The 25,759-nt window shown below is 42.4% G+C and overlaps 1 protein-coding gene across 3 annotated transcripts in view; it reads right to left on the reverse strand.

Moving 5' to 3' along the window:
- CTSH (cathepsin H) overlaps positions 1 to 25,759 on the reverse strand; it is a 222,907-nt gene that overhangs the window by 183,408 nt on the left and 13,740 nt on the right. For all 3 annotated transcript variants that reach the window (XM_085644698.1, XM_085644696.1, XM_085644697.1), the window contains one exon: positions 660 to 765. In XM_085644698.1, the coding sequence (XP_085500824.1) occupies positions 660 to 765 (106 nt within the window). The remainder of the gene's footprint in view (positions 1 to 659; positions 766 to 25,759) is intronic.

Below are 25,759 nucleotides of genomic sequence, written 5' to 3' on the forward strand. Positions count from 1 at the left end.
AGTGGGGGCAGTGGTGTCCTATACAGCAATGTTTGCACTTGATTAAAAGCAATAGGGCTTTAGCCTGCAGTGAGAAGAGGTGTAGTGTGTCCAGGAGGGACTTCACCTACAGCAATCCCATGTATAGCATGGCAGTAGCACCATACCAGAGACAGATCATGTGCAGTGTGGCATGGGGGCATTAACGCACAGTACCGTGTGGCAGCGGTCTCTTAAGGCCACTCTTCATGAGCTTACCATGACACCAGGGATCTAATGTACATTCAACATGTGTGTGGAGCACAGCATTTGCCGCCGGTGCGTAGCGTGCTACCTCTATGCAACCAGCACTTCTGTAGTGATTTCCTATGCAGTGAGGATATATTTTGTGATGTACTTAATAGATCATTGAAGTGAATCAGGGCATACATCATAGTCTTAAGTAAAAGTAATGCTTTACCCATGCAAGGATGGACATCATTAGCATCAGCAGGAAGTCCTTAAATCAAAGACGTGAAGGCGTCTGATCCTTCACTACTGTCGTCCACCCACTCATATCAAGCGCAGTTGTGAGCATAGCAGCGTGTGCTATCAAGGAAGGTCTGGCTCCTAAAGGGTTAGCAAAGCAGAAATGCGTTTCCATGCAGCGGGCATCATGCAGCCCCGCAGTAGGGCCTTACACTGAAAGCTGTGGTTCTCTGTGTTATGCTGTTCCACTTTCCTCCTGTTGGCCATGAATATGGGCAGTCGCTGGAAGTACTCTTGCAGAGTGTAGCGCCTCTCGTGCTAGTGAAAAAAAGAGTCATGAGGAGCAAGGTGAGGGCCACATTCCACAGAACAACTCAGACTGCTCCAGCGCATTCAAGGGAAAGGTCAGCTGCAGCACTGCTGCTGGATAGATGAAGACTTATCCCACTATGAGCCCCAAAAGATGTAGAAGCCTTGGTGAGCCTTCAAAGGCTTGACCAAGGCACAGGGAGGGGAACCAAAGGAGAAAGAAGCTGCTGGGGATATCTTGGCTGCAGATACTGAAGGGGAATTCAGTGCTGGACATCAGACGTTTCAACAAAAACATTTACATACAGGTATATTACAACTCATTAGTTACAACTATAACAATTACATTGCATTGTAATGCTATCCTCATCCACTCCTGCTATGTCATGAAAAAAAAGGTACCAACACGGATCTTGAATTTTAATGCAGAAGGCTCAGACGCGTTTCGGCAGTTCTCACTGCCTTTCTCACATACCGTAGACGCCATTTTGTCTTACATTTTGAACTGCTGCGCGTTGCATTCACAGCAGCATGGGCATGCTTTCCATTGAACAATTAGAAAAACTGCTCTCCGTGCATACCACCACACAGGTGAATAAAAAAAAATATAGTGATAAAAAATATATATAATGTATATGCAATTTGAACATACCTCACAAATAGTGCATAGCAATAAAAAATATGGTCAAGTATTATTATTGATCATTTATCATTTTCGAAATTTATTGGTTAAACTTATTTTCTGTAATGATCTGTTGATTTGTTCCAATGTGCTCAACTCAAAACACACAACAAAATCATGGTATCCCTTTTCTCAAGTGGGTAAAGATACAACAATAATATAAAAAAACTGTCCATGGCCATTGAATTGTCTAAGCAGCTGAAGGGGAAAGAAAATTAATTAAAATATTCAATATATCAACCGTAATTTTATGTCCCCAGTGGGCTTCCAGAAAGTTCTATATTCCCCTCTAAGTTGCCACATTGTGCACCAATTGGTTGTTTGCCATAGACTAGATACCGTTACATATAAATGTATCACGGTGAGTTAAGACCATCACAATTCAACATCTAGACCGGGATTCTATTCAGTGTATTTCAAACTTGATCCTCACAGTACCCCATTCTTCTATTAAACAGTGAAAATTAATCAGTTTATACTAAGTGCCAAATTGTGTGTTTAAACATATATATATATCTCTGTCTACACGTGGCTATTTCAAGAAGAGAGTAGGTCAGCATACTGGATGGTCTAAATATCTCACAGATGGACATATAAGTCTTCATCAGAATTTAGTCCACATGGAATTTTGCTGTTCAAGATCATTCTATACTTGGACTCCAATCTCCTTTACTGTAATTCCCTGATGACCCCTCTGATGTTTTTGGGCACTGAATTTATAACAAAATATGTCAGTTCTGCCGCATTGCAATTATGTGTCTGTTGCATATGGCGGGCAATCGGGTAGTTCCTATCCTCATTGGCAATGGCTCTCAGATGTTGTAACACTCTTACATTGACCATGTATACTTTGGGGCAGGAACACTGCAGGGTATATATATATATATATATATATATATATATATATATATATATATATATATATATATATATATATATGTATATATATATATATATATATATATATATTCACTTAAAAAACCATAGGTTTCACACATGTTATAGTTAGCTGTACATTTCACTCGTAAAACACCAATGAAATTCCACGTTATAGTTAGATCAGGTAACTATAACTTGCGCGCCCACAATAAACTGCTGATGACGTCACATATTACATCACTCATGACATGGTCAGTGACATCACTCTTCACATCAATGATGACATCTGAAATGACACATTGTGGATTGCGGTCGCGCAAGTTATAGTTACCTGATCTAACTATAACGTGGAATTTCATTGGTGTTTTACGAGTGAAATGTACAGCTAACTATAACATGTGTGAAACCTATGGTTTTTTAAGTGAATTTGCAAGGTTTTTTAAATGCTAATTCCTAACTATAACGTGTGTGAAACCTATGGTTTTTTCAGTGAATTTGTACGGTTTTTTAAATGCTAAGTTATGTATTTATTTTTTATTTTTTTTTCTGGTTTTTCACCGTGCGCACACCCCAAGACTTTCAGGGTAGGAGCTGAGCGGAGCGCCCCATTAGTTTTGAAAAATTCGCGAGGATTCGTCAACCGGCGCGGTCGCCAGTAGATAGTTATAGTTAGAATCGTGTTTCCATAGGAAATCCGCAACATTCTATTTGGTTGTTTACGAGTGAAATGTCCAGCTAAGTATAACATGTGTGAAACCTATGGTTTTTTCAGTGAATTTGCAAGGTTTTTTAAATGCTAATTCCTAACTATAACGTGTGTGAAACCTATGGTTTTTTCAGTGAATTTGTACGGTTTTTTAAATGCTAAGTTACTTTACGCCGTTCGTGGCGTGCGCGCCCACTTCACGCAGTTCGTTCCGTGCGCGCCGTGCACGCATGGTGGGCACGCGGTGCGCTACGCGCACCGCGTGCCCAGGTTACGCTGGATGGGCCATGTACGCACGATGCGCTTCGCTCACCGTCCGCACACGGAGGACATATTATGCGCTTCGTTGTGAAAGATTATCTATTATTTGTTCATGTTAATGATATGCCATCGGGCAGCTTTTGCACACGGGGTGGGGAAAACGTGGATATTGTTTTTTTTTTAAATTATTTTTGACCGTACGCGTACGGTAAGCGCAATAGGCGATTTTTTGAAAAAAAAAAAAATTAACATTTTTGGCCTTGGGGGTACTTTTGGGACACCCTAACCATGACTAGGTGGTTATGAGCTGTCTAGCTGCCACAGATATATATATTGATTTAAATGCTATTTTCTCAGGAACTACTGAACAGATTTACACCAGACCTACAAAAGGCACTTCCTTGACCTGTAGACTACCTCTCTGCCAAATTTCAAGTAACTCTGTTCAGCCGTTCGGGCTGTAGCTGTGTCTAAAGGTCCTATGGAAAAATGCATGGGGAAAACGCGTTTTGGGACCCCCTTTTTTCTCAGCCCCCGCTTGACGAATCCCCCCGAGACTTTCAGGGTAGGAGCGGAGCGTAGCGCCCCATTAGTTTTGAAAATTTCGCGAGGATTCGTCGACCGGCGCCAAAGTTATTCAAAATAGAATGTTGCGGTTTTCCTATGGAAACAGGGTCCTAACTATAACTACCTACTGGCGACCGCCAGTAGGTAATACACACACACACACACATATGTATATATATATCTCTAATAAAAGCGTCGTCTTTCAACTCTTGAAAACAACACACCATGGCCACAAATTCCTTCAGCCTGATTTATTGATGCAAAGTCACTCTACGCGTTTTGGAGCGTCCGCTCCTTGTTCACGAGTAATGAGCATGTGAAAAAACGGGTTATTTAAATTAATCATGTGACATCCCTTGTCAAAACAGTGAAAACAGACTTCGTAAACACTTTACGATCGTAACCATGGACATTATCAAATAAAGGATAATCTGCCACATTATAAATACATGCAGTTGTCACCATATAATGAATCAATTCATGTGGTAGTATGGTAATAATAATTTATCAGAAGTACACGTCCAAGCCATCCAAGCTCTTAAGAATAATGATAGTGTAGTAGTGAAGAAATCCGACAAGGGCAGAAATATTGTAGTATTATCAAAAGAAAAGTACTTGGAAGAGGGTAGGAATCAGGTCAATGATGTCACCAGATATGAAAAAAGTACAAAAGCGAAATACGATAAGGCTAACAAAGATTACCACGAGCAGTTGGGGGAGTGGAAGGAAAGAGGCTTGCTAGAACTTGAGGAATACTAATTTTTAAAGTGTAAATGTCCTAAATTACCAGCCCTCTACCTACTCCCTAAATTACATAAAGATAAGACAAACCCCCCAGGGAGGCCAATAGTGTCATCCAGAGGTAGTTGTCTTGAAAATACCTCTAGGTATGTTGATCATTATCTCCAATCCTTGGTGCAGGACCTTCCGTCATTTGTTTGGAATAACATTTTTATTGATTTTGCAAAGTACATATATAGAGTAGCAGTTGCATCATCAGCACCATAATACACTCATTCTGAAATAAGATACAATGAATTACATTCACAATTTTAACAGTTCTCTGAGTTCGTCCTTCCGTCCTTTGTGAAGGATACAGGTGATTTTTTACGATTGATTGAAGATGTGAAGTGGAATTCAAATTATTTACGGATGTGTCTTGACATTAATAGTCTCTACACCAGCATTACCCATGAGTTAGTCATAAAGGCGTGCATGCACTTTCAAAGTTTTCAAGAGTTGAAAGATGACGCTTTTGTTGGATTTATAAGGGATCGCGACCCTGCCACGGCCCGCCATTGCAAGCGGCTCGGGTTTCTGCACGACAAATTGTTGGCTATATATATATATATATATATATTCACTGAAAAAACCATAGGTTTCACACACGTTATAGTTACGAATTAGCATTTAAAAAACCTTGCAAATTCACTTAAAAAACCATAGGTTTCACACATGTTATAGTTAGCTGGACATTTCACTCGTAAAAAACCAATGAAATTCCCCCGTTATAGTTAGTGCAGGCAACTATAACTCACGTGACCGCAATCCTCTGCTGATGACGTCAGATATTACATCACTGTATTTAGACACTTATTTACCCATGTCTTCTTCCATTAATCTTTAGCTATACATATATTACAAATATTTATTTTTCATAAAGACACATATGTCATCAGAAAGGCGGTTGCTGAAACGCGTCTGTGTGTACCTACACCTGAAAAAAATCCGGGTGAACTGCTCCTGCGAGTGCTGGTATTATTGTACTATTATTGTATTATTGTACATCGTAGCTGCAATATATATATATATATATATGGCAGGCGAGGACTAATAAAACATTTTTAGCACTCAATTGTGGTCCATGCTCGTTTTTCTGAAGAAAATTGGACGAGGTGTTGGGATATATATATATATATATATTTGATGTGATCAAGACAGTGTTCCACTGTCGAAACGCGTAATGCTGCTATGCCAGAATTGCTGATAACTCAACGCAATAAATTGCACTAAATACCTGAACTCGCTGTGGTCCGTACCTGTTTTCCTGGGGATTCTCAGCCAAGACGGGACCTTGTTACTTATATATATATATATATATATATATGGGGAGTGGGTGTCAGTAGTGTGCCCAGTCCTTTTAGGGCCCCAGAGACCCCATTCTCGGGCTGGATGTATTTAAGGGGGGGTGCATCCCCCTCCCAGAGGCGTTTTTGGCCCTGGGGACCTCATCCCTCGTGGCCCAATCTATTTACCAAGGGGAGGGGGCTTTCGACCCCCCTCCCAAACCGTTTTTGGCCCCGGGCACACCATCGCCTGGGGCCCGAAGCACTGATTAAGGGGAGGGGTTATCAGCCTTACCCTCCCTGAACCATCTTCGAGCCAGGGACCCCATCCCCCTGGGTCTACTCACTTACTGGGTCCCGGAAAGCCCACCCCAGGAAACAGTAGTTTATTTGCCCAAGCAAGTGTTTGCTCTCGTCTGGTGGGAGCATTTTTTAAATCTCTCGCCAAACGGGAGCAACCACTCCTCGTTTTTATTCTATTTGACCCCCAGGGCCTATAAAGGCTTTCAGAGGAGGCCATGCGTCCCCAATCGACTTTATAACGTAATGTAGCCCCCGGGATGGTGGTCCCTGGGCCTGATAAGGCATGGGGAGTGGGGCTGAGTGACTCCTCCCCATAGATTTTGGCACTGGGGGCCATAGAAGGTTCAGAAAGGGGGGGCACATTTTTGATTGTATTTGGCCCCTGGAGATGGGGTCCCCGGGCCTATTGAGGCTCAGGGAGAGGTATTCCATTCGCCCTCCCCTTAGATTTAGGCCCCATGGGATGGGTTCCCAGGGCCCAAGAAGGCTCGGGGAGGAGGCCCAGTTGGGAGCAGACTTCCACGCTTGTTTTTTAGGTCTCATCTGCGAATGCAGCGCATGCGCTGCTTCGCCTTGGCGAGATATATTGTCGTTGCTTCTGTGTCCGGGGCCTGTGGAAGCGGGGTTGGTGTCCGTCCTGTCGGCATTAGGCCCCGCCCACCCTGTCTGCATATTTTTTGTAACTCGAGATAGTCTCCCTGACCCACTTCTTATTGGGACGCTCCCTCATATACGTGCATTAATTCATCCCTCTTGACCCACGACAGTTTGTAATGGCATCTCTGCATTTGTAAACTGCACCCCCTAGGTGTGACGTCCGTTTGCCATTTAAAATGTGCCGCTGTCCCATTGATCTAGGAGGTTAAAGCTAAACAAAAAACGTGACGCTTCTTAATTCAATTGCACACAAAGGCATCGCGCAAGGTAAACACGCTCATTAAAGTGATGCATGGCGATCCTAAGACCAGATAATGAGCGTCACAATACACTGAGATCTATATGTTGCTACAGAGTGACTTTTCGGTCTCATACGATATGTCAACAGGTGAAACGAGCACTCGTGGGTCTCAAAATGCGGCACGTCTCTGCTCCCACAACAATATGATTCGTCTTTCAGTCAGACTGAAGGGAGCTGAAGTGAAGACTGAATGAATAGCTATCAGCAGATTCGCTCTACCACTGAACCTTTGCTTTGATTCTGCCACAGTCTAATTTGTGGTCTGGAGGCAAGTAGCGGGTCAATGCCTGCGCACGGTCAACAAAAAACAGGCATGTGATAGAAGTAAAAACGAATGGACGCCCAAAAGATTTCGTAGACAAACTACCCGGGAGTTAGTTCTAGAGGCTCCAGCTTTCCTGTACACAAATTCTGTACTAAGGAAAAAAGTAATGTAATCATTACTCATTTAGCCAGCCCCTCGATCCGGAGAGAAGTAATATTCCAATGAACAGCGTCTTCAAATGGTATTAGTAAAAAGCAACCCCGCCCCGAAACTTTTGCGTGTAGTGGGTTGAAGGACTCAAGTAGTTACCAAGTACAACACCAGTACGTGATTATACAGCGTCTTGCCAAGTATAGGTCACCTCTTGCAGTGTGAAGAAGCACACACAAGGAGATGATGGGCGGAGCGCTGAAACTTTTCAGACTCTCACCCCCACCAATGGTGAGCTGACCTATGGGAGCGGTAGGGAGGCAGACCCCAGAGCGCGGGACTCGCGGTTCGAACCCCGGCGACAGCTCAGCACCATGTCACTCTGGACAATAGCTCACTTAATCTCCCCGACGGCCCCCAGCGCATTGAGACCCTTGGGGGTCTTACAAATACAGGATTTGTTTATTTATGCTTTATTCTGGAGACAGATTTGATGTTCTGGCAAATCCTGTGCCAAGAACTCATTTGTGACAGCTTTGTCGGGTTCTAGCCTAGCACCTTGAAGTAGTTTTCCTCCACCATATGAAATTTCACCCCTGATTAGATATCAAGTTGACAAGTTACGAGCCACCTTTAAGACCGAAAAAAGCCTCCAACTCTTGCTGGTATGTATGCCTGCATAGTGAATAGACCGCTTAAAACCGACTGTGTCCGATGATTATTTAATTATCGGATCAGAAAGCCTACACCACACCTTTATATGACTTGCGCAGCTATGACTTTTTTTCCTTTTGATAAAATGAAGGCAACTACTATGACACTCCCTCTTTGCCTGTCCTACAGGGGCAACGCGTTACTCCAGGATGATTTAAATGGTTTGTGTGCCCGCCTGTTTCTAAAGAAACCTGTTGGCATTATTGGCCGTACATTTATAACCCATACACCAAAGGAGAAATAAGCCCCATAAACTGCCTTTAAGGTTCCTTACCAGTCTTGCTGCCTGTAAGCGCCAGAGAGATCCGGGGTTCTGGCCACGCCTCTTCCCTCATTTAACGGGTCTGGCTTTTAAGTGTGCCCACCTTTTAAAGCACCCGTTAGATTTACACACGGTAAAACGCTGCAGATACCTGGACCTCCTATGAACTGCACCGCAACTACGCTTACCAGGTACACCATGGAAAGCTGCAATGTTTAACGGATCTGAGATCAACAGTTGCCAGATAATACACTTGGAGTTCAATTATTTATTTAGAGTGTAATCCAGTCCCTCCAACCCCTCGTGCCCTGCGGGGAGTAGAATCCCCAGGGGTGCGCTCACCTGCACGTCCAGCCACAGGGTGGCCAGATTCATGTAGAAAGGAGGTGCCCTGATGACATCGAACGTTATGGAAATCCTGTAGGGACGCGTGTAACTATCAGTGTCAATCACCGGAAAGAGCTGATCTCCAAAAGAACTCGGAGATTCGGTCCAATCACAGAGCTGTAAATAGACCCCAATGACCCTGCTGCTGCTTCGTGGCAAGTCCAATGTGGCTTGCAAATGACCAACCTTTATCCCCACTGGAATTTCACGCCTACTGACCAGCCAAGAAATCTGCGACGAACCGGACACTGACCCTTACCCAACCCTGTCAGCCATAGGCAGAAGGCTATTGAACCTGGCATTTCCCTGCTATCAAGTACCCTCCCGGGTCATAGATTGGACTGTTTACCATAGGCATCCTTTCCTCTGGTGCGCGCAAGGCCAGTAGCCACTCCCAAATGCCCTTTTCCATTCATGGTCGATGGCGATGCCCAGAGTGAGTTCCTCATACCTTCCAGCCGGGTCTGGTGGCTCAGTGGACTAATGCGTCTGCTGCAGGGGCCTGTGTTCGACCTCATGGTCACAGGTTCAAAACCCGGCGGGTCCACTCAGCTTTTCATCCATCTGAGGTCGATAAAATGAGTACCATTGAGTTGGGTAACAATAAACATCTGTTATTCAGCGCCAAGATACCCGTAGTGGTGAACGTGCGCTTTACAAATATACGTGTTATGTTATGTTTCCAGCGAGGGTTCCCCTCAGAGGACCGCCCCTGTCAACTTAGCCCACTGCTGCTCAGAGGGCCTTCACTTATAGCATTCAGTGGCCGGATGAGCCCGCGCTGCAAAAAAAAACCTGCAGTTTATCCGGCACCCGAACCCCACTCTCAGGAAGACTGTCTCCCTCCTGCCCAGATTCAGCAGCTCCCGTGTTTCTGGAAGGATCCCTTGAATGAATGAACGAACGGCTGAATGAATGTGTATGTGTTTATATGGAAGCTTTGCTGACCATCGCATGCAGGCTGCATTTGAACAGAACAATGGATGAATAGGTGTAAATATGTATATATTTGTATATGATTTTTTGGGGGGAAAACATGAGGCTGATGAAACAATTAAAGAAGTCTCTAGGGTAGACCTCAAAAGTTAGACACTCTACATTCATAATACAAGGAGAAAGATTTAATGACCATGGTACTGCAATGCGGGGCATATGGAGGTGCCTGCTGGTGCTCTTCTGCCTTCAGTATATATGTTTTTGCTTGTATTTGATTATTAACTAGCCTATGTATCATGCTATAGAGAGAGAGACCATTTTACCTGGTCTAGGTCAGTCACAATAGCTGCCAAAAGTTACCGTGTCATATTGTGATACCATCACTTTATTCTTAACCAACAGCACATTGGACTTTTCCCATTATAAGTATTGGCTTAAAAGTCCCAGCTTGGAAAGTGTATTCCTTATCTGCTGCCAGTTTCAATGTGTCTCTGTGCCAGTTTTTACTGGGAGCTGGCAGGATTGCGTGCCAGCGGTGCACTGACCGTGCCCACGCTAAACTTTCCCCATGACTTACAACTAGAAATTATAAACTAGCTGCATACCATGACGTGAGACATGACGAGAAGTGCGAAGTCCAGCATTCCAATCTCCACTCATTGACCATGGGCTCCTGTGCCGAGCTGGAAGGAACTCTGCCTCCCAAAATACAGAGACACACAGAATTAAGTTGTTTTATATACATATGTTGGCTAAGTCACAGTAACAATCTTAACAGAAAGGCTGTGAATCAACAAGTATTTGCAATGCAATAGGTCTCACATTTACACAAGTTTAAGCTATTGGCATAGTAAATGACAATGCCTTTTGTTTATGTTTTAAAAACGAAAATAAAAATAAAAGGCATTGTCATTTGCAATGTCAATAGCTCAAACTCGCGTAAATGCAAGACCTATTGCATTGAAAATGCTTGTTGTAAATTTTGCCATAGGTTCGTAGTTTGTCCATGAATTTGTGGCAAAATTTTAAAAATATGTTTTTGGCCCTGACGGGTTTCCACTGGTACTCCAGCAGCCTAGGGGCACTGGATATGCCTATCCTGCCCCCATGTCTTTTATTTGCTCTTTTCTTAGCACTCTGGACTGAGTCCCGAATCAAGGATGGCTGTCACCATTCCTGGTTGATATGGTGGTAGCCAATTAGGCTTCAGCATGAGATCTAGCGGCCGACGGATTGAGGAAATTCGATTTTCGATCTCGCTTGTATTTAGCCACCATTTTGTGTTCCACCGCCATTTTGTGTTGCCCTCACTCAGGCAGCACAATGAACGAAGTTTTTCTGCTGATCTTACTGCGACGTGTCAAAATAACCTCCTGCCTCTGTTTACGAAACTAATGTCAGGGACTGGCTGAGTCCACTAATCCTCGTCTGGTTTGACTAAACCCTGTCTCGACAGTCCGTTGGTTCGCACCATTCTTTCCTGACTTTATCTTATCTTCTGGCCTTCGCTATTCTCTACTTGTATTCTCTCATTTCAAAACTGTCCTCCAAAGCATACAAATGTGTCCTGCCACCTGCAAGTTGAGTTGTAGACACTAACACTGATTAACTTGTGGGGAGGGGTGACAAAAACAGTTGGAAGAGAGGTTTATTTGGGTTACTTGATATCTTGTTTTCAAACTTTTCTCATTGGTTATATCTTGTTTTCAAACTCTTCTCATTGGATAATCATGTATGCATTGGGAGTGTTCTTGGTGAATCTATGCACTATAAGAGATTGCGCGCCATGGAGTAAAGTGGCAGTCTCCTAAGAACATACCGAGTGTACTTCTGGGACAACTGTACTTAGCTGCAGCTAATAAACCTGATCTTCTACACTCAACAGAATGTCCTGTGTCTCTGTTCAACAAAGCAGGTGAACTCAGGAGATTAAGGCATACCCTGCGCCGCCAGGCCCATAAGGCCCTGGTTCTTCAATTGGTGCCCTCTGTGAGGCGGCTTCAGAGGTAGCAGTTTTTGCCTGAGGGTCGTGAGGAACCCCGCAAGAAAATTCTGGAGGAATCGCGAACCACGTCAAGCGACCCCTGTGGTCCGAAGGTCTTTTTCAGCGCGGTTTCTCCTTCCTGACGGCTGCTGACGACTGCTGCCCTGACGGCCGCCTTGCTTTGGCCCTTTTTGGTGATGTATGGTATCTTGAGACGTTAGACGGGCCTCTGTTGGCGTAAGAAGACACTTAGTTAAGTATTGGTGGGTAGCTCCCACTATTTTGTTTTGATTTGGGTCTTTGATTCGGCTATTGCAAAAGCCGAAGCCGAGGGGTGAGTACATTTGTGCTGTGTTATTTGATTTAACCCCATGATGTTTGTGAACAGTCCAGTGAAATAACGATGCCTGGTCTGAGTAAGTTTAGAAAGTTTTGTTGTTTTGGTTGTGATAGGGATTTCCGGTTGGAGGACTCTTGTCTAATTCCTCCGGTTGGAACTCCCACTTATGAGCTTTATTCTAAACATGGTGTTGGCCCCATTGCCTTTAATGAGGCATGGATCCGATACACGAAGAACGATGGGGTTCTGCAGTGGCCACAGAATGGTTGCTTTGAGCCTGACATATTAGATTATTTGGAAGCAATTTTGTTTAAAAGAAAAGCCCGGCCGGCAATGTTTGACTCTTTCCGCCTTTGGCACAAGGAAGCCAAACAGAAAGAAATAAGACAAGCAAAAAGAGATAGGAAGGAAAAGGGAATGACTGTTATACAGGCTGCCCAGCAGTTTAAAGATAATGAGAATGATTATACAATTGAGGTTTTAGATAGACAACATCGTATGGCAGGACATATAGCAGTCTGTTGGGCTAGTTTTTTTGCAGTCTTTTAGAACACTATTAAGAAGCGTTTCTTGTAAATATGACTTGCAACTAGTATTTACAAATGGTTTGGTTTAAGTACAGTCTGTGGGCTGTCCTTTGTTTCTGTCTTAAGTGTTGATCTGTGGGTTAAAATGTGTGTTTCTGTGGGTTAAATGTATGTGTCCTGAGTGTTGACCCCTTTCTGTTTATGTCTGAAATGAGCTCAATGTGTGTTTGTGGTTTTTCTTGATGTTTTCAGTCTGTTAAGCAAAATGTCAGTTAATTAATATTAAGTAGAAATTAAATAAAAATCCAGAAATGAACCATGTGATATGCTAAATAGCTATATGTTGCTATATAATTTATAGCGTTAGCAATTATGCACATGTGCAAACTGTTAAATGCTTAAAAAATAACATTAAAATTCACATTCACTAGGAATACAATGGCCTCAAAAACGAAATTGTGTGTTTTGTAGAAAAATAAACATAGTATTTTTTTTTACTTACATACATTGAATTAGATATTAACAGGCAAACACTTCAGCTGAAGTAAATTTTTGCTGAACTCAAACGCAACACGCATTGATATGTCTTAGTTTGAAAAAGACTGCCACCGTGCTCATGTTACAACAATGAGAGACAAGCTTTTATTGTCGCTAAGCAAGCAGCTCTAATAGACAGGAATGTTTACTCAGCCAGGACTTCGCCCTCAGTTGAACACGGGTGAAACTTTGCATTTCAAAATGTTATTTTAAAAAGGTTCCAAAACTAAGGTTCATTATTTTGTATTACAGGAAGACATTTCAATTAAGGGTTTCTTCTTTTTAAGCATTGTTATAAGAATATTCTTGGTTCTAATGTTAAAATAATTATTCTGTTAAAAAAAAAAAGAAGTGGCGCAAAAATTTGTCATGTTTTAAATTAGGTTTCTGTGCTTAATGAATGCATCTAAAATGATAGGGAAGGGATGCAGCTTGCTTTTATATGTGAAATTATCAAAAATGATTGGGTTTATCAAAAATAATTATTAATTATGAAAAATAATTATTAAAAATAAGTGCTTCTAAATTCATTTTTTACTATTTATAAAGCTTAATACTCATACTGTGACCTCCTAGCATTATAATTTAATTTAAGTTGTGTTGTACTGCATAGTGAGGACACTTGTATATGGAATTTCACTTGGCGCAGGCTTTATAAAACTCATTTTTCTAAAGGATTGCAAGAGATATGTCTAATGTCCAATATCTGCAATCTGTAAAGAACATTCTGAGGATGATTAATATGTAGCACAATTATAGGATATTTATTTTTAAGTGCCCCAAATATCAAAGTCGAAATTGGGTAAAATAGACTATTTAACAGCATTCTTGCCCTTTACAATAGCTTTAAAGTGCCTTAGGCTTCAGTAAATGTATATATTTAGGTATAATACAAATTTGCAGGTTGTTCCCATTTGGGGTTGCTTTTAATGTCTCAGTGAGCCAATCTGCCCAGTGCAGAGGTTTGGGTTTAATATCAAGATTGAAGGTTCTAACTCTAGCTAGACCTACTGAGATGTTCATCCTTTTAAGGTTGATGAACTAAGTACCGTTGCATAGGGTAGTAACAAACATTTGTTCTAAAGCTAGTATGTTATGTTATTATGTTCTGTGAGTTATTCACAGTAAATGTTTTTCATAATTTAAGAATAGAAATAAATTGTAGCCCCTAAAAGAAGTAATATATATAACATGTGTTTTTAAAAAGGGTTAATTATTGCAGGTTTCATGGGGAGCCACCGTTATGTTATGTTATGTTACAGGAATTTATAGAGCGCACGTATACCCGGGGGTGTCTTGGCGCTGGACATAACAATGATACAAGAATACGTTGGCCCTAATGCTGGAAGAGCCAAGTTTTCAGCTGCTTCCTGAAAATCGTCAGGGAGCTAGCATTTCTGAGGGAGAACGGAAGGGTGTTCCACAATTTAGACGCTCCGTAAAAAAAACTGCGTCCACCCCAGTGAGTTTTGAGAATTCTTGGTACAGCGAGTAAACGAGCTCCAGTGGACCGCAGCTGTCTGGTGGGACAGTACCAAGAAAGATGATCCTGCAAGAAACTCGGACCAATACCATGCAAGGCCTTAAAGACGATGCACAGGGCTTTGAAATCAATACGCTGGGGTATAGGAAGCCAGTGGAGATGGCGGATTCCATTGGAAACGGAGTGATATTTAGGAATATCCAGTATGAGGCGAGCCGCTGCATTCTGGATCATCTGTAATTTATGCAGATGATGCTTCTGTGCGTTCAAGAAAAGGCCATTGCAGTAGTCGAGCCTGGATGAAATAAGGCAGGAGACTACTGTTCTCCTGGTGTGATTGGGGATGTAAGGAAAGATTTTCCTGATTTTCTTGATGAGAAAATGCGATGCCGACACTACCACGTTTGTGTGATGATGGAAAGTGAGCTTGGCATCCATAAGCACGCCCAGGTTCTTTGCCTTAATCACCGGAGTGGGAGGGGAACCCAGCTCAATGGGCCACCACAGATCATTCCACGGGGGCTGAATGCTCCCGAAAATTAGGACTTCCGTTTTACTAGAGTTGAGCCTCAGGCAGTGTGCTGTCATCCACTTATTGATTGCACTCATGCAATTCCTGAACTGCGGAGCCGGAGACTGTTGGGATTTGGAGGCTGCCACCACAATCTGAGTATCATCAGCATAGGTGGTCAGACTGAAACCAAAATTCCGGATAAGGGGTGCTAGTTCAGAGACATATATGTTAAATAATGTGGGGCTTAGAGAGCTCCCTTGTGGGACACCGCAGGGAAGTGTGTAAGAGTCTGAATTAAAACCATCCATGGATACGGTGGATGTTCGATCGGCGAGAAAGGAGGCTATAAGTGCGCGTGCTGAGTCTCCTAATCCTAGCTTCTCCAAGCGTCTCTGCAGAAGGCCATGATCCACCGTATCAAATTCCGCAGAAAGGTCGAGGAGCACCAGAGCTGCTGCACCTCCAACATCCATAACTGCCCTAATCTCCTCGGCGGCTTTGATCAATGCCAACTCTGTACTGTGGTCCTTACGGAAGCCAAATTGGGTGTGGTCTAAAAGGCCATTGGCATTGATAAATAGGGACAATTGGTTATTCATTATTTTGTCCACTATCTTTGCTGGCAACGGCAGTCTGGCAATGGGCCGATAGTTGGTGGGGTTAGTCGCATCAAGAGTGGTTTTTTTTAATAAAGGTAAAATGGAAGTCTGCTTCCAGCTAGTCGGGAAAACACCAGATGAGAACATCAGGTTATAAATATCGGTGAGTGGGGAACTCACCGACTGTACCAGTTCTTGATAGACCCTTGGGGGGCAGGGGTCTAAAGGTGAACCCGACTTAGCTTGAAGGATAAGGTCTCTCACTGTGTCTATCGAGATTGCCGAGAACACAAATGGTGGAAGCTTGTTAGTGCTTGGGCTGTTTGGGCATAAAACTGGGCTGGGGTCAGAAGCCACCCTAAAAGCATTAAAAATATCTAAAACCTTCGATTTAAAAACCTCGGCCACCTCGTTGCAGAATTCCTGGTTAACCCTCCTGCCTGTGTTAGTGGGTGTCGAGAGCTTATTGATCACTGTAAACAGTTCTTTAGAGGAGTTGGCGGCGGACTCGATCTGCGAGGTAAAGTATCTTTTTTTTTCAGATATGAGGAGTTTTTTATAATTGGAAAGTGCAGTCTTATACGCTAATTTCTGAGGCTCATCATAGTTCGTCCGCCACCGTCTTTCTAAGCGACGACAGTGCTGTTTTTCCAGACGAAGACAGTCGGAGAACCGGGGGCAGAAGGTTTAGACCTATTAGTTGAGAGCGTTCTTTGAGGAATTGAAGCATTCGCTGCATCCTGTATCCAATTAGTATAGCTGTCCACAGCCAGGTCTACCTGGTCATGTATGGAGGGATAAGAGGAATCCAGCAGAGCAATAAAAGATGGTAGGTCTGCTTTATTCCATGCAAGCCCAACAGAGGCAGAGTGTTTACTGACAACCTCCTTGGGTTCACTAGGCATGGGGAGCGTGAGTTTAATTAGGGAGTGGTCTGACCAAGTTAAAGGAAGCGTATCCTTGATCATAAGACCCTGAAGCGAGGAGAACACACCATCTAGTGTGTGCCCAGCAGTATGTGTGGGGGAATGCACCAGTTGTGAGAGTCCAAAAGAACCAAAACTGTCCAATAACTCTGCTGTATCTTTGTTCCCTGCATCCTCTAAATAAAAGTTAAAATCTCCAAGGATGATAAAATCAGAATTTAAAATAGCTGATTCCAATAGACTGCCCAAATTAGTTAAAAACATGGTGCGAGGGCCAGGTGGGCGGTAAAGAAGAATTCCCTTGAGCGTTAATTTGGGATGAAGTGTAAGCGAGAAGTGGAGGCCTTCATAGAGGGAGGAAGAGATGGAATAATGAGCTGACGGAAACCGGTCCCGAAACTGAAGAAGTGGAAGGAGGACATGGACTGGTGTATGTTGAGAGAGAAGACAGTGTATGTGGCCCGGGGTTGCCCCAAAAAATGGATGGCTATATGGTCTAGATGGAATGTGTATCGGGGAGGACTGCGAACCCCCAAATGTCCCAACGCCTGAAGAACACTGTATGATATAATTACCATTGTATGCCGGTAATGTTGCATGACATAAAGAACAGTACTGTATTGCTGCCTTTACAAATTGATAACTAATATGATGTACGACACATGATAATGTAACGCATGACTTAGTTGTTTACGTTTAATAAACAGAATTTATAAAAAAATAAAACAAATAAAAATTATTGCAGGTTAGGAAGAGTTAGGAAGGTTTTTTTGTCTGTGACAAGCTTCAGGATGAGGAGAGAGACAGGGCTAAAGAGCGCAGAATGCGATGCAGAAATTGAAGGCAGATTTTGACCTTGAAGCCTGTAAGGTGGGGGCTAGAAATAGGAGCGAGTAAACCAGGAGGTGAAATCACTGCTTAGAAAGCTTCTCTGACATGAAAATGTGTAATGCTTGCAGCAGGAGAGCCTTGGAAAGAGGTGGGGGCCAGGAGTGCTCGCAGTGGCTGGTTCCGCGCTGAGGTGCTATTTTTAGCCTTTCTGATAAGATAGGACAGCAGAGAATCGTAACGGAGCCCTGTCTGTTCCCATATTGTTCAAGACAAAATGAAAAAAAGGGGTGCTGAGAAGAAAATGATACATTGGTATTTCTGCTTTTGAAAAATAATGTCCACTTAGTTGCCTTCATTTAACAAATGTGGCATTAGCCTCAGACAAAAAGTAAGATGAAGCTCTTTCTTAGAATTTTATGGGCTACATGCCTAGGTAAAAACGATCAGCAAATTAAGATTCATTTTTCACAGGAGGAATTGTGGCGCAAGGGAACACAGAGTGTCTGTGAAAATGTTTTGCTTTTAGACAGTTAAAATTAAGGTGGCTTAACATGCTTACATGTTTTAGTCATTGCAAAGTTGACAAGATGGTTACAGTTAAGTACCACTAGGTTTGTATTTTTTTATTTTTTTATGTTTTGTTAATGTGTGTTATGTTTTGTCTCCTGATTAAAAGTTATAGTTGATATTTTTGTGTGTTATGTGAAGTGTTTTTCTTTTGTGTGTTGTGTATTTTTTTTGCATCTGCCACAGATCATTCATGGATTGTTCTGGGTGGTTCGAGGGCTGACAAGACTACAGTTGGACACGTGAGTTGGTTTGACGAAGATGTCAGTTGTGAAGGAATAATGGTGAAATGAGCGCCCTGAATGGCTATAGGCAGGAAATCAGGGTGAGAGAAGACTATAAAGGACTGAGAATGTTACAGTAGGTGAAGAGGAGTAGTGAAAAAGCAGGGGTTAACAGCCAACGAAACAGCGATGGTCCATACCATGAGGTGGTGGAACGAGTGTTCCATATGTCCCTGTGGGACCTAATCAATGTGCAAATTGCAAAAAGGAGGGTGCTGTCAGCTGTGTGTTGAAACAGATGTGTTTTTGCATAACTTCTTTAGAAAGAAATGTTTGTGTTTATTTTTGTGCATTTTGTCTTTCTATGAATTGTTCCTGCTGGTCCTGTGTGTCAGAAGCGACACAGTCAGTTGTTTTGACAGCCGGTCACCAGCTGTCAAAAGAGGGGAGTAAGGAAATGGAATATTATTTTTGAGCCTGACAAATTAAGCAGGCCAGAATATTAGTTGCTGGGTTGCAGGTTCATTGTGCATAAAGTGCATGACATAGTGTTGAGCGTCTCCGTTCATTTACATATGATATTGAAATTTGTCTATACTTTCTGTGCTTGGTATACAGCAAGTATACCTGATGGCTTGGCATGTGTGTTTTTATTTTATGCACGTTTTTTGTTTCTGCGTGGTGTTTACGCTTTTGCTTTTAATACTGTTACAAGCTCCCCTGTGTTGTGAGGGGATGGTCATGACGATGCCCATCGCTACGCAACAGTTGGTTGGACTTGTTCTGGTTACTAAATTTCACAGATATGATATTTCATGCTGTGAATATGACAGACAACACTTCACCAGTGCATGTCTATTTGGCTATGATGGTATTGAAAAAAAATAAACAAAAAAAGATATACAGGATTAAAAGTGTGTCACCTGCAGTTAGTCATGTTACTGCTCCTGAACTATAAATCTGTGGCTCTTGCTAAAGGTGACCTAACTATCCTTATGATATTGCACTTCTACATGTAGTCATAAGAGACACCAAGAGTTTCTTATTTGCTGTCCTGAGTAGCAGGATTGTGATTTTAAGTGGGTATAGTGCCCCCTCCGGACAGGTGACTAGGGAAAGGAAAATTGTAGATCAGACACCAGAGACCTGAGAATTATTAGACTAGGGTGACAAGTATTCTCAGTGATCATGAGGAGATATTGTTTAGCCTGTGTATTGCATGGTGCACTTGCTGCACAGTTATTAAAGGGAGATATCTGCAAGCCCCTGATAATTTGTATCATGCGTTTCCCCTTTTGAGGTGTTCTAGATAAGGAATGTAGGAACACACAGATGTAATAATTTAAGAGATGTTTATCCCATTAGAAAATCATGAAATGAATATTTGTAAATCCATAAGGGACTGGCCTATCTGTAAAACTGGTGCCACTATGAACCACGTCCAGTTTTACTAATGATATCAGAATGTTTAATTGATTGGTTATTGAATTTGCCTTTTGGATTCCCTTCCTTTATATCTGTCCTACCTCATGAGCACTTTCTTTTTTCACAACCCCCCTTGGAGCAACCTCTTTCTCTATTAGGAGCATTTAATATGGTGATTTGTTTTAAAAGTCTCTTAGTTTTCTCTGGTCTGTATCATACCCTGTTCTCCTCAGGTTTTGAGCTGATCATGCATCTAACTGACACATTTTCACTCTGACTCCTGCAGTCCCGCATTTTGGTGGGTCAGCACTGATTACAGCTCAGGCTACTGCTGCCATACCTTTTTGATGGTGCACTGTTCACACACATGTTGTGAGTAATAAAGGAGAGACTGCAACATGGTCAATCTCCTTGTGGCTTAATTATATTGAGATGGATACAGACTGTCATGTAGCAGATCCTATAGGCTGGCACACTGTGTGTTTGAGTGTTAGTATGAGTTACTGTGATACGTTTGGCTGGCTGTCACTCTTAGGGTCTTGAGATGATCAGTGCTGCCTTCTTTAATAGGCACCTACTCTGAAATTGATTCTGGGCTTAACTTCACCTCAGAGAGCTAATTTGAAGGTACTGGCGAGCTACCAGTGGCTCCCGAGCTACTCGTTGGAGACCCCTGGACTAGAAGTACTGCCTTTGCATCTTATGAGAGTGACAGTGCATTCTAAACCAGAGTTGTCCCATGGCTTCTAGCCACTCCCTTGAAGATTGCAGGCCACCTGCCTGCAGTCCTATTGTTAAATACAATGAACTGTTTTTATACTAAACTGAAGGAAACTAACAACTGTATCACATTTCCTACGTCACTAGATTCTGCGGGAATTAAGTCATAATAACCTGCAGAACACTGATTTAAGCCTAATTCCCATCAGTGACAGCTACAGATGAAAGGCGGACGTCTTGGCCCTACAGTCCCAGCACCCAGAATTAGCAGGGCTGGACAGCGATCGCCAGCGCGCTATCAATGGTATCTCCAAAGCATCGTACTTGCTCCATCAGATGGCGTTGGACATCACAAAACCAGAGTTTAAGTGTAAAAGAGCGAAAGAGAAGGATCCCTGTTGTTGATGGCAGGGCTGGTTTGAGGCTTCAGTTTTCTACCTGTCATGTGCTGGTAACCTCTGACAGTGTGCAGTCCCTTGAGCCCCTTGGCCTGAGTTTTGGTCAACCCCCCTCTTTTCTTTGCTCCAACGGAAGGGCAGTGCACCGGAGGATCTAAGGCACTACATGATGAAAGGAAAATTAAATGAAAGAGCAGCCCGAACATCCTCTGACACTGAATAGCGAGTGTTGAAGTCTGAAAGTGTTTCTGAGCGTGAAAGTCTGTTGCTCTTTCCGATTAATAGTACTTGGGTCTGCATGAGATGATCTGTGCCCATGACCAACGAAGAGCACAATATCTGTAGTGCCTGCCGCGGAGGAAATATATTGGTGCACTGCCTTGAGACATTGAGACTTTCGAGTGAGCTTTGAGTGTTTGCCAGGAGGGCACTCCAACGGATACTGAGAAGCACTATTTTCATGGAAGACCTGAATAAAGAGGCCCAATGCGGAAGAAAACAACAGAAGCAGATTTGATGGACGATAGAAGCCTACCAGAGAGGCTTAGAACGGACTTTGGGCATAGTTATGGTTGCACAAGCGGTTCCCGTGCAATTGCATAGAATGGGTGTTAGGAGACTGATTCTTATTGTTTTGCTGGCATTGTTTTAGAGTAGTATTCTGTTTAGTAAAAGCAGAATGAAGTCTATCCTCTGTTGAAGAGTATCTCCATTTCACCTGAGAGCATTGATAAGGATCGCCACCGTTTCACCTGAGTATACAATAGTCACTGAAATGCATAAGAGCCCTGAAAAGGTTCGCAAAATAATTTTAGGATTTGTTTTTGCCTAGGGTTGTGAAAAAATGATAATCCTGTTTGTATTAATGGTCATTACTTTCTTCTGCTATCTGAATGTTAATTATGACCCAATGCTTTGTTCTCTTTGTATCCCTGTTGATAGCTTACATATACCTGCTTAAATGAAATGTGTAGAATGGAAAATGCTCACCTAGCAATGAATCTGTGTGTTTGGCCTGAGTTATGGCAAAAGGAGGGTCTGAGGAAATTCGATTTTCGATCTCGCTTGTATTCAGCCACCATTTTGTGTTCCACCGCCATTTTGTATTGCCCTCACTCAGGCAGCACAATGAACGAAGTTTTTCTGCTGATCTTACTGCGACGTGTCAAAATAACCTCCTGCCTCTGTTTACGAAACTAATGTCAGGGACTGGCTGAGTCCACTAATCCTCGTCTGGTTTGATTAAACCCTGTCTCGACAGTCTGTTGGTTCGCACCATTCTTTCCTGACTTTATCTTATCTTCTGGCCTTCGCTATTCTCTACTTGTATTCTCTCATTTCACAACTGTCCTCCAAAGCATACAAATGTGTCCTGCCACCTGCAAGTTGAGTTTTAGACACTACCACTGATTAACTTGTGGGGAGGGGTGACAAAAACAGTTGGAAGAGAGGTTTATTTGGGTTACTTGATATCTTGTTTTCAAACTTTTCTCATTGGTTATATCTTGTTTTCAAACTCTTCTCATTGGATAATCATGTATGCATTGGGAGTGTTCTTGGTGAATCTATGCGCTATAAAAGATTGTGCGCCACGGAGTAAAGTGGCAGTCTCCTAAGAACATACTGAGTGTACTTCTGGGACAACTGTACTTAGCTGCAGCTAATAAACCTGATCTTCTACGCTCAACAGAATGTCCTGTGCCTCTGTTCAACAAAGCAGGTGAACTCAGGAGATTAAGGCGTACCCTGCGCCGCCAGGCCCATAAGGCCCTGGTTCATCAGGATCCTCCGTGGTGTGATATGTACACTTCTTTTTTAACCTTGAATATCTCTAAAACTACAGAACGGATTTACACCAAATCTCAAAAATCACACTTTCTGGCTCAACATCTTGCTTTCTGGTAAATTTGGTGTAATTTCTTTCAGCGGTTCGCGCTGTAGTCGTGTTTAAAATTCCCATGGGAAAGTCCGTTTTGGGACCCCCCTTTTTTTTCGGCCCCCGTTTGAAGGATCACCCTTTTCAGGGCAGCAGCTAAACAGACTAAAGTATACGTTTTAAAAATTTCGTGACGATTCGTCAAGCAATGCCAAAGGTATTGGCAAAACAATAAATGCTCTTCCTATCGACCGCCAGTAGGTCATATATAATATATATATATATATTATATATATATATAGTACAGACAACGTTGTCGACATTCTATGTGCACATTCTGTTGCTATTTTCACATTCAGTAAGCAGTGCATTTTAAGTACATTTTCAAGAAACAATACTGCCATTTACTGTTTTTTTATTGTAAAACTTTCTGAACAATAATTATTTTCAACAAAAATATATTTTTTATAAAGTACAATATAATTAATTAATTCTATTTAAATTACTATCCACACTTTGTACCTATATTACTTAACCAACCCATTCAGAAATAGAATGAAAGTTGTTAAAATATTTTTAACATAAACTAAATTAATGTAAATTAAAATGTGAATGTTATTTGAATGTGTTTATAGTTAATGTTTCTTATTAAAGTACTATGCACCCTTCAACCATACATCACTTTAATTACCTGTTCTTAAAGTGCTCAAAATTCAAATAAATATCCATTTAATTACCCGTTCTAAAAATGTTTTTAATCTAATAAATATTAAATACATTTACTAAATTTAAAAAAATTATGCTAATTAAAGTTCTTCCCAACCTTTGCCTCTATATTACTTATTTGACTTATCCTAAACTGAGTTGTAAAAGAAAAAACCAGTAATACATAAAACAACATTGCTATTTATAAAGAGATTTCTCCCCACACTTTGACCCCATATCACTTTAAAAAGCTAATAATAAATAGAAAAAAAATCAATTTAGATCAATTAGAAATACCTAATTAAATAAATTACTTCCCACCTTTTGCCCCGTATCAATTTTCTAACTCGATTCTAAAATTAACAATATTCTTTAATAAATAAGTTATGATATGAAATAAAAATGTATTATAAAGATCACATTCCTTCCTAAAATATTGTGTAAACATAGTTTTAAAATGTACTGGACAGTGAAATCATGCAACGAAAAATTAACATGATATTACAACGCATTGTAAAATATGCGATGTAAATGTAAGCCTATATAATTGACAAGCACTGTAAAAAATGTGATATAAATGTAAGTCTATGTTTATGAATCATTGTAAATGTAACATACCAGTCCCAGGACCTGCAGTTTTTGTTAAGACAGGGCAAACAGGTCCGGTGCTCAGTGGAATCAAATTCCAGAAGCTGATGGCTGTGGCGTGCGTAATATAGTATGCAGCACATACAAAAGATTACTTTTAAAAGCCATTACAGGATCTGCACCAATTGTTAGAAACTTTTCTGCCTAGGATGAGAAGTGTTGGAATAAGACAGATAGCCAGTCAGGGTAAGGCATGAAAGCGTGATTTCCTTTTTCTAGGTCAGATTTGCAGTTGGCACAAAGATTATGTGTTTGCCAAAACTAGACTTCTTTGTACTGAGTGCCCTTTGATTTTTCTTATTTGGCATGATCATTGAATGAAGAGCAGTACTGCAGTGAACTGAAAGAGCATTGATGGTCACTTTCCCACTTGCTCATTAGAGTAATCATCAGACTGAGGACGTATTGATCTGCATGTTTTAGTGTTTTCCTTTTGTTTTGTAGTCTAAGTGGATCGGGCAAGCCTCCCAGAGTACCAAAAGGTTTCTAAAGAAGCACTTATATATAAAACCTTCCTCAGTTCTAGGCGTTCTTATACGGCAGTCCAATACCAACAGCACAACCATCAATTACCAGGGGGGTCCTGACAGCCTGGCGCACGGCCCTAAGACACATGTGTTGGGATAAAAAACTAAGCCGGCAGACACCTCTCTGGCAGGGTAGGTGGTTGAGTGAAGTGGGGGCACTCACAGGGTTCCGGCAATAGGACTGCATCGGCATATCATTGTTTGGTGCCGTGTGGGCGGGTGACCACATTAGGTCATTCCAAGACCTGCAGACACGTTACACTCTCCACACCTCCCAATTTTATAAATACTTACAGCTAGGTCATGCTCTCAGCGCACATATCCCGGCAGACACAACACTCCCTGAATTCAGCCCGGTAGAGGCCCAGGTCATGATGGGGAATCCGGGGAGGGGAGGAGTATCCCTGATATACCGTACCCTGCTTAACAACAGCCCGACAACGCTCGCCCCACTCAGGGCCCGTGGGAGGGATGGCTGGGCCCTCTGGAGGAGGTGGACTGGCGCGACGCCCTTATGACCCCCAAAACTATCACATCTTCAGCCAGACTCCGCCTAATCCAACTATACTACTTACACATTGCCTATCTCACCCCAAAGCGCCTTTTTAAAGCGGGCATATGCCCCTCTCCGAGTTGCACCCGCTGTGACTATGAACCAGCGGATTTTTATCACATAATCTGGACCTGCCCACACCTCGCCCCATACTGGGCCGCCATAGTTTCCGAACTCATACCCATCCTGGGCTGGCACGTTCCCCATGACCCCCTATGCCTCATTTTCGGAGTAATGGACGGCTTAGATGGATCTCGGTCTGATAAGGTGTTCCTAGGGACAGCCATTGGAGTGGCCAAACGTGACATTGCAGCGACATGGGCGCAGTCTAAACCTCTAAACGTAGCTAGGTGGCGCCGGGGAGTGGATTGGTGTGCCGCACAGGAAAAATCCCTGTTTGAGGCCCAGGGCTGTCCAGCTAAAAACCAGAGGGACAGGGGCAAGTGGACGAACCAGCTAGAATGATTACAATTGTCGTCTGTC

Source organism: Triturus cristatus, chromosome 3_1 (genome assembly GCF_964204655.1).
Source record: "Triturus cristatus chromosome 3_1, aTriCri1.1, whole genome shotgun sequence".
NCBI lineage: Eukaryota > Metazoa > Chordata > Amphibia > Caudata > Salamandridae > Triturus > Triturus cristatus.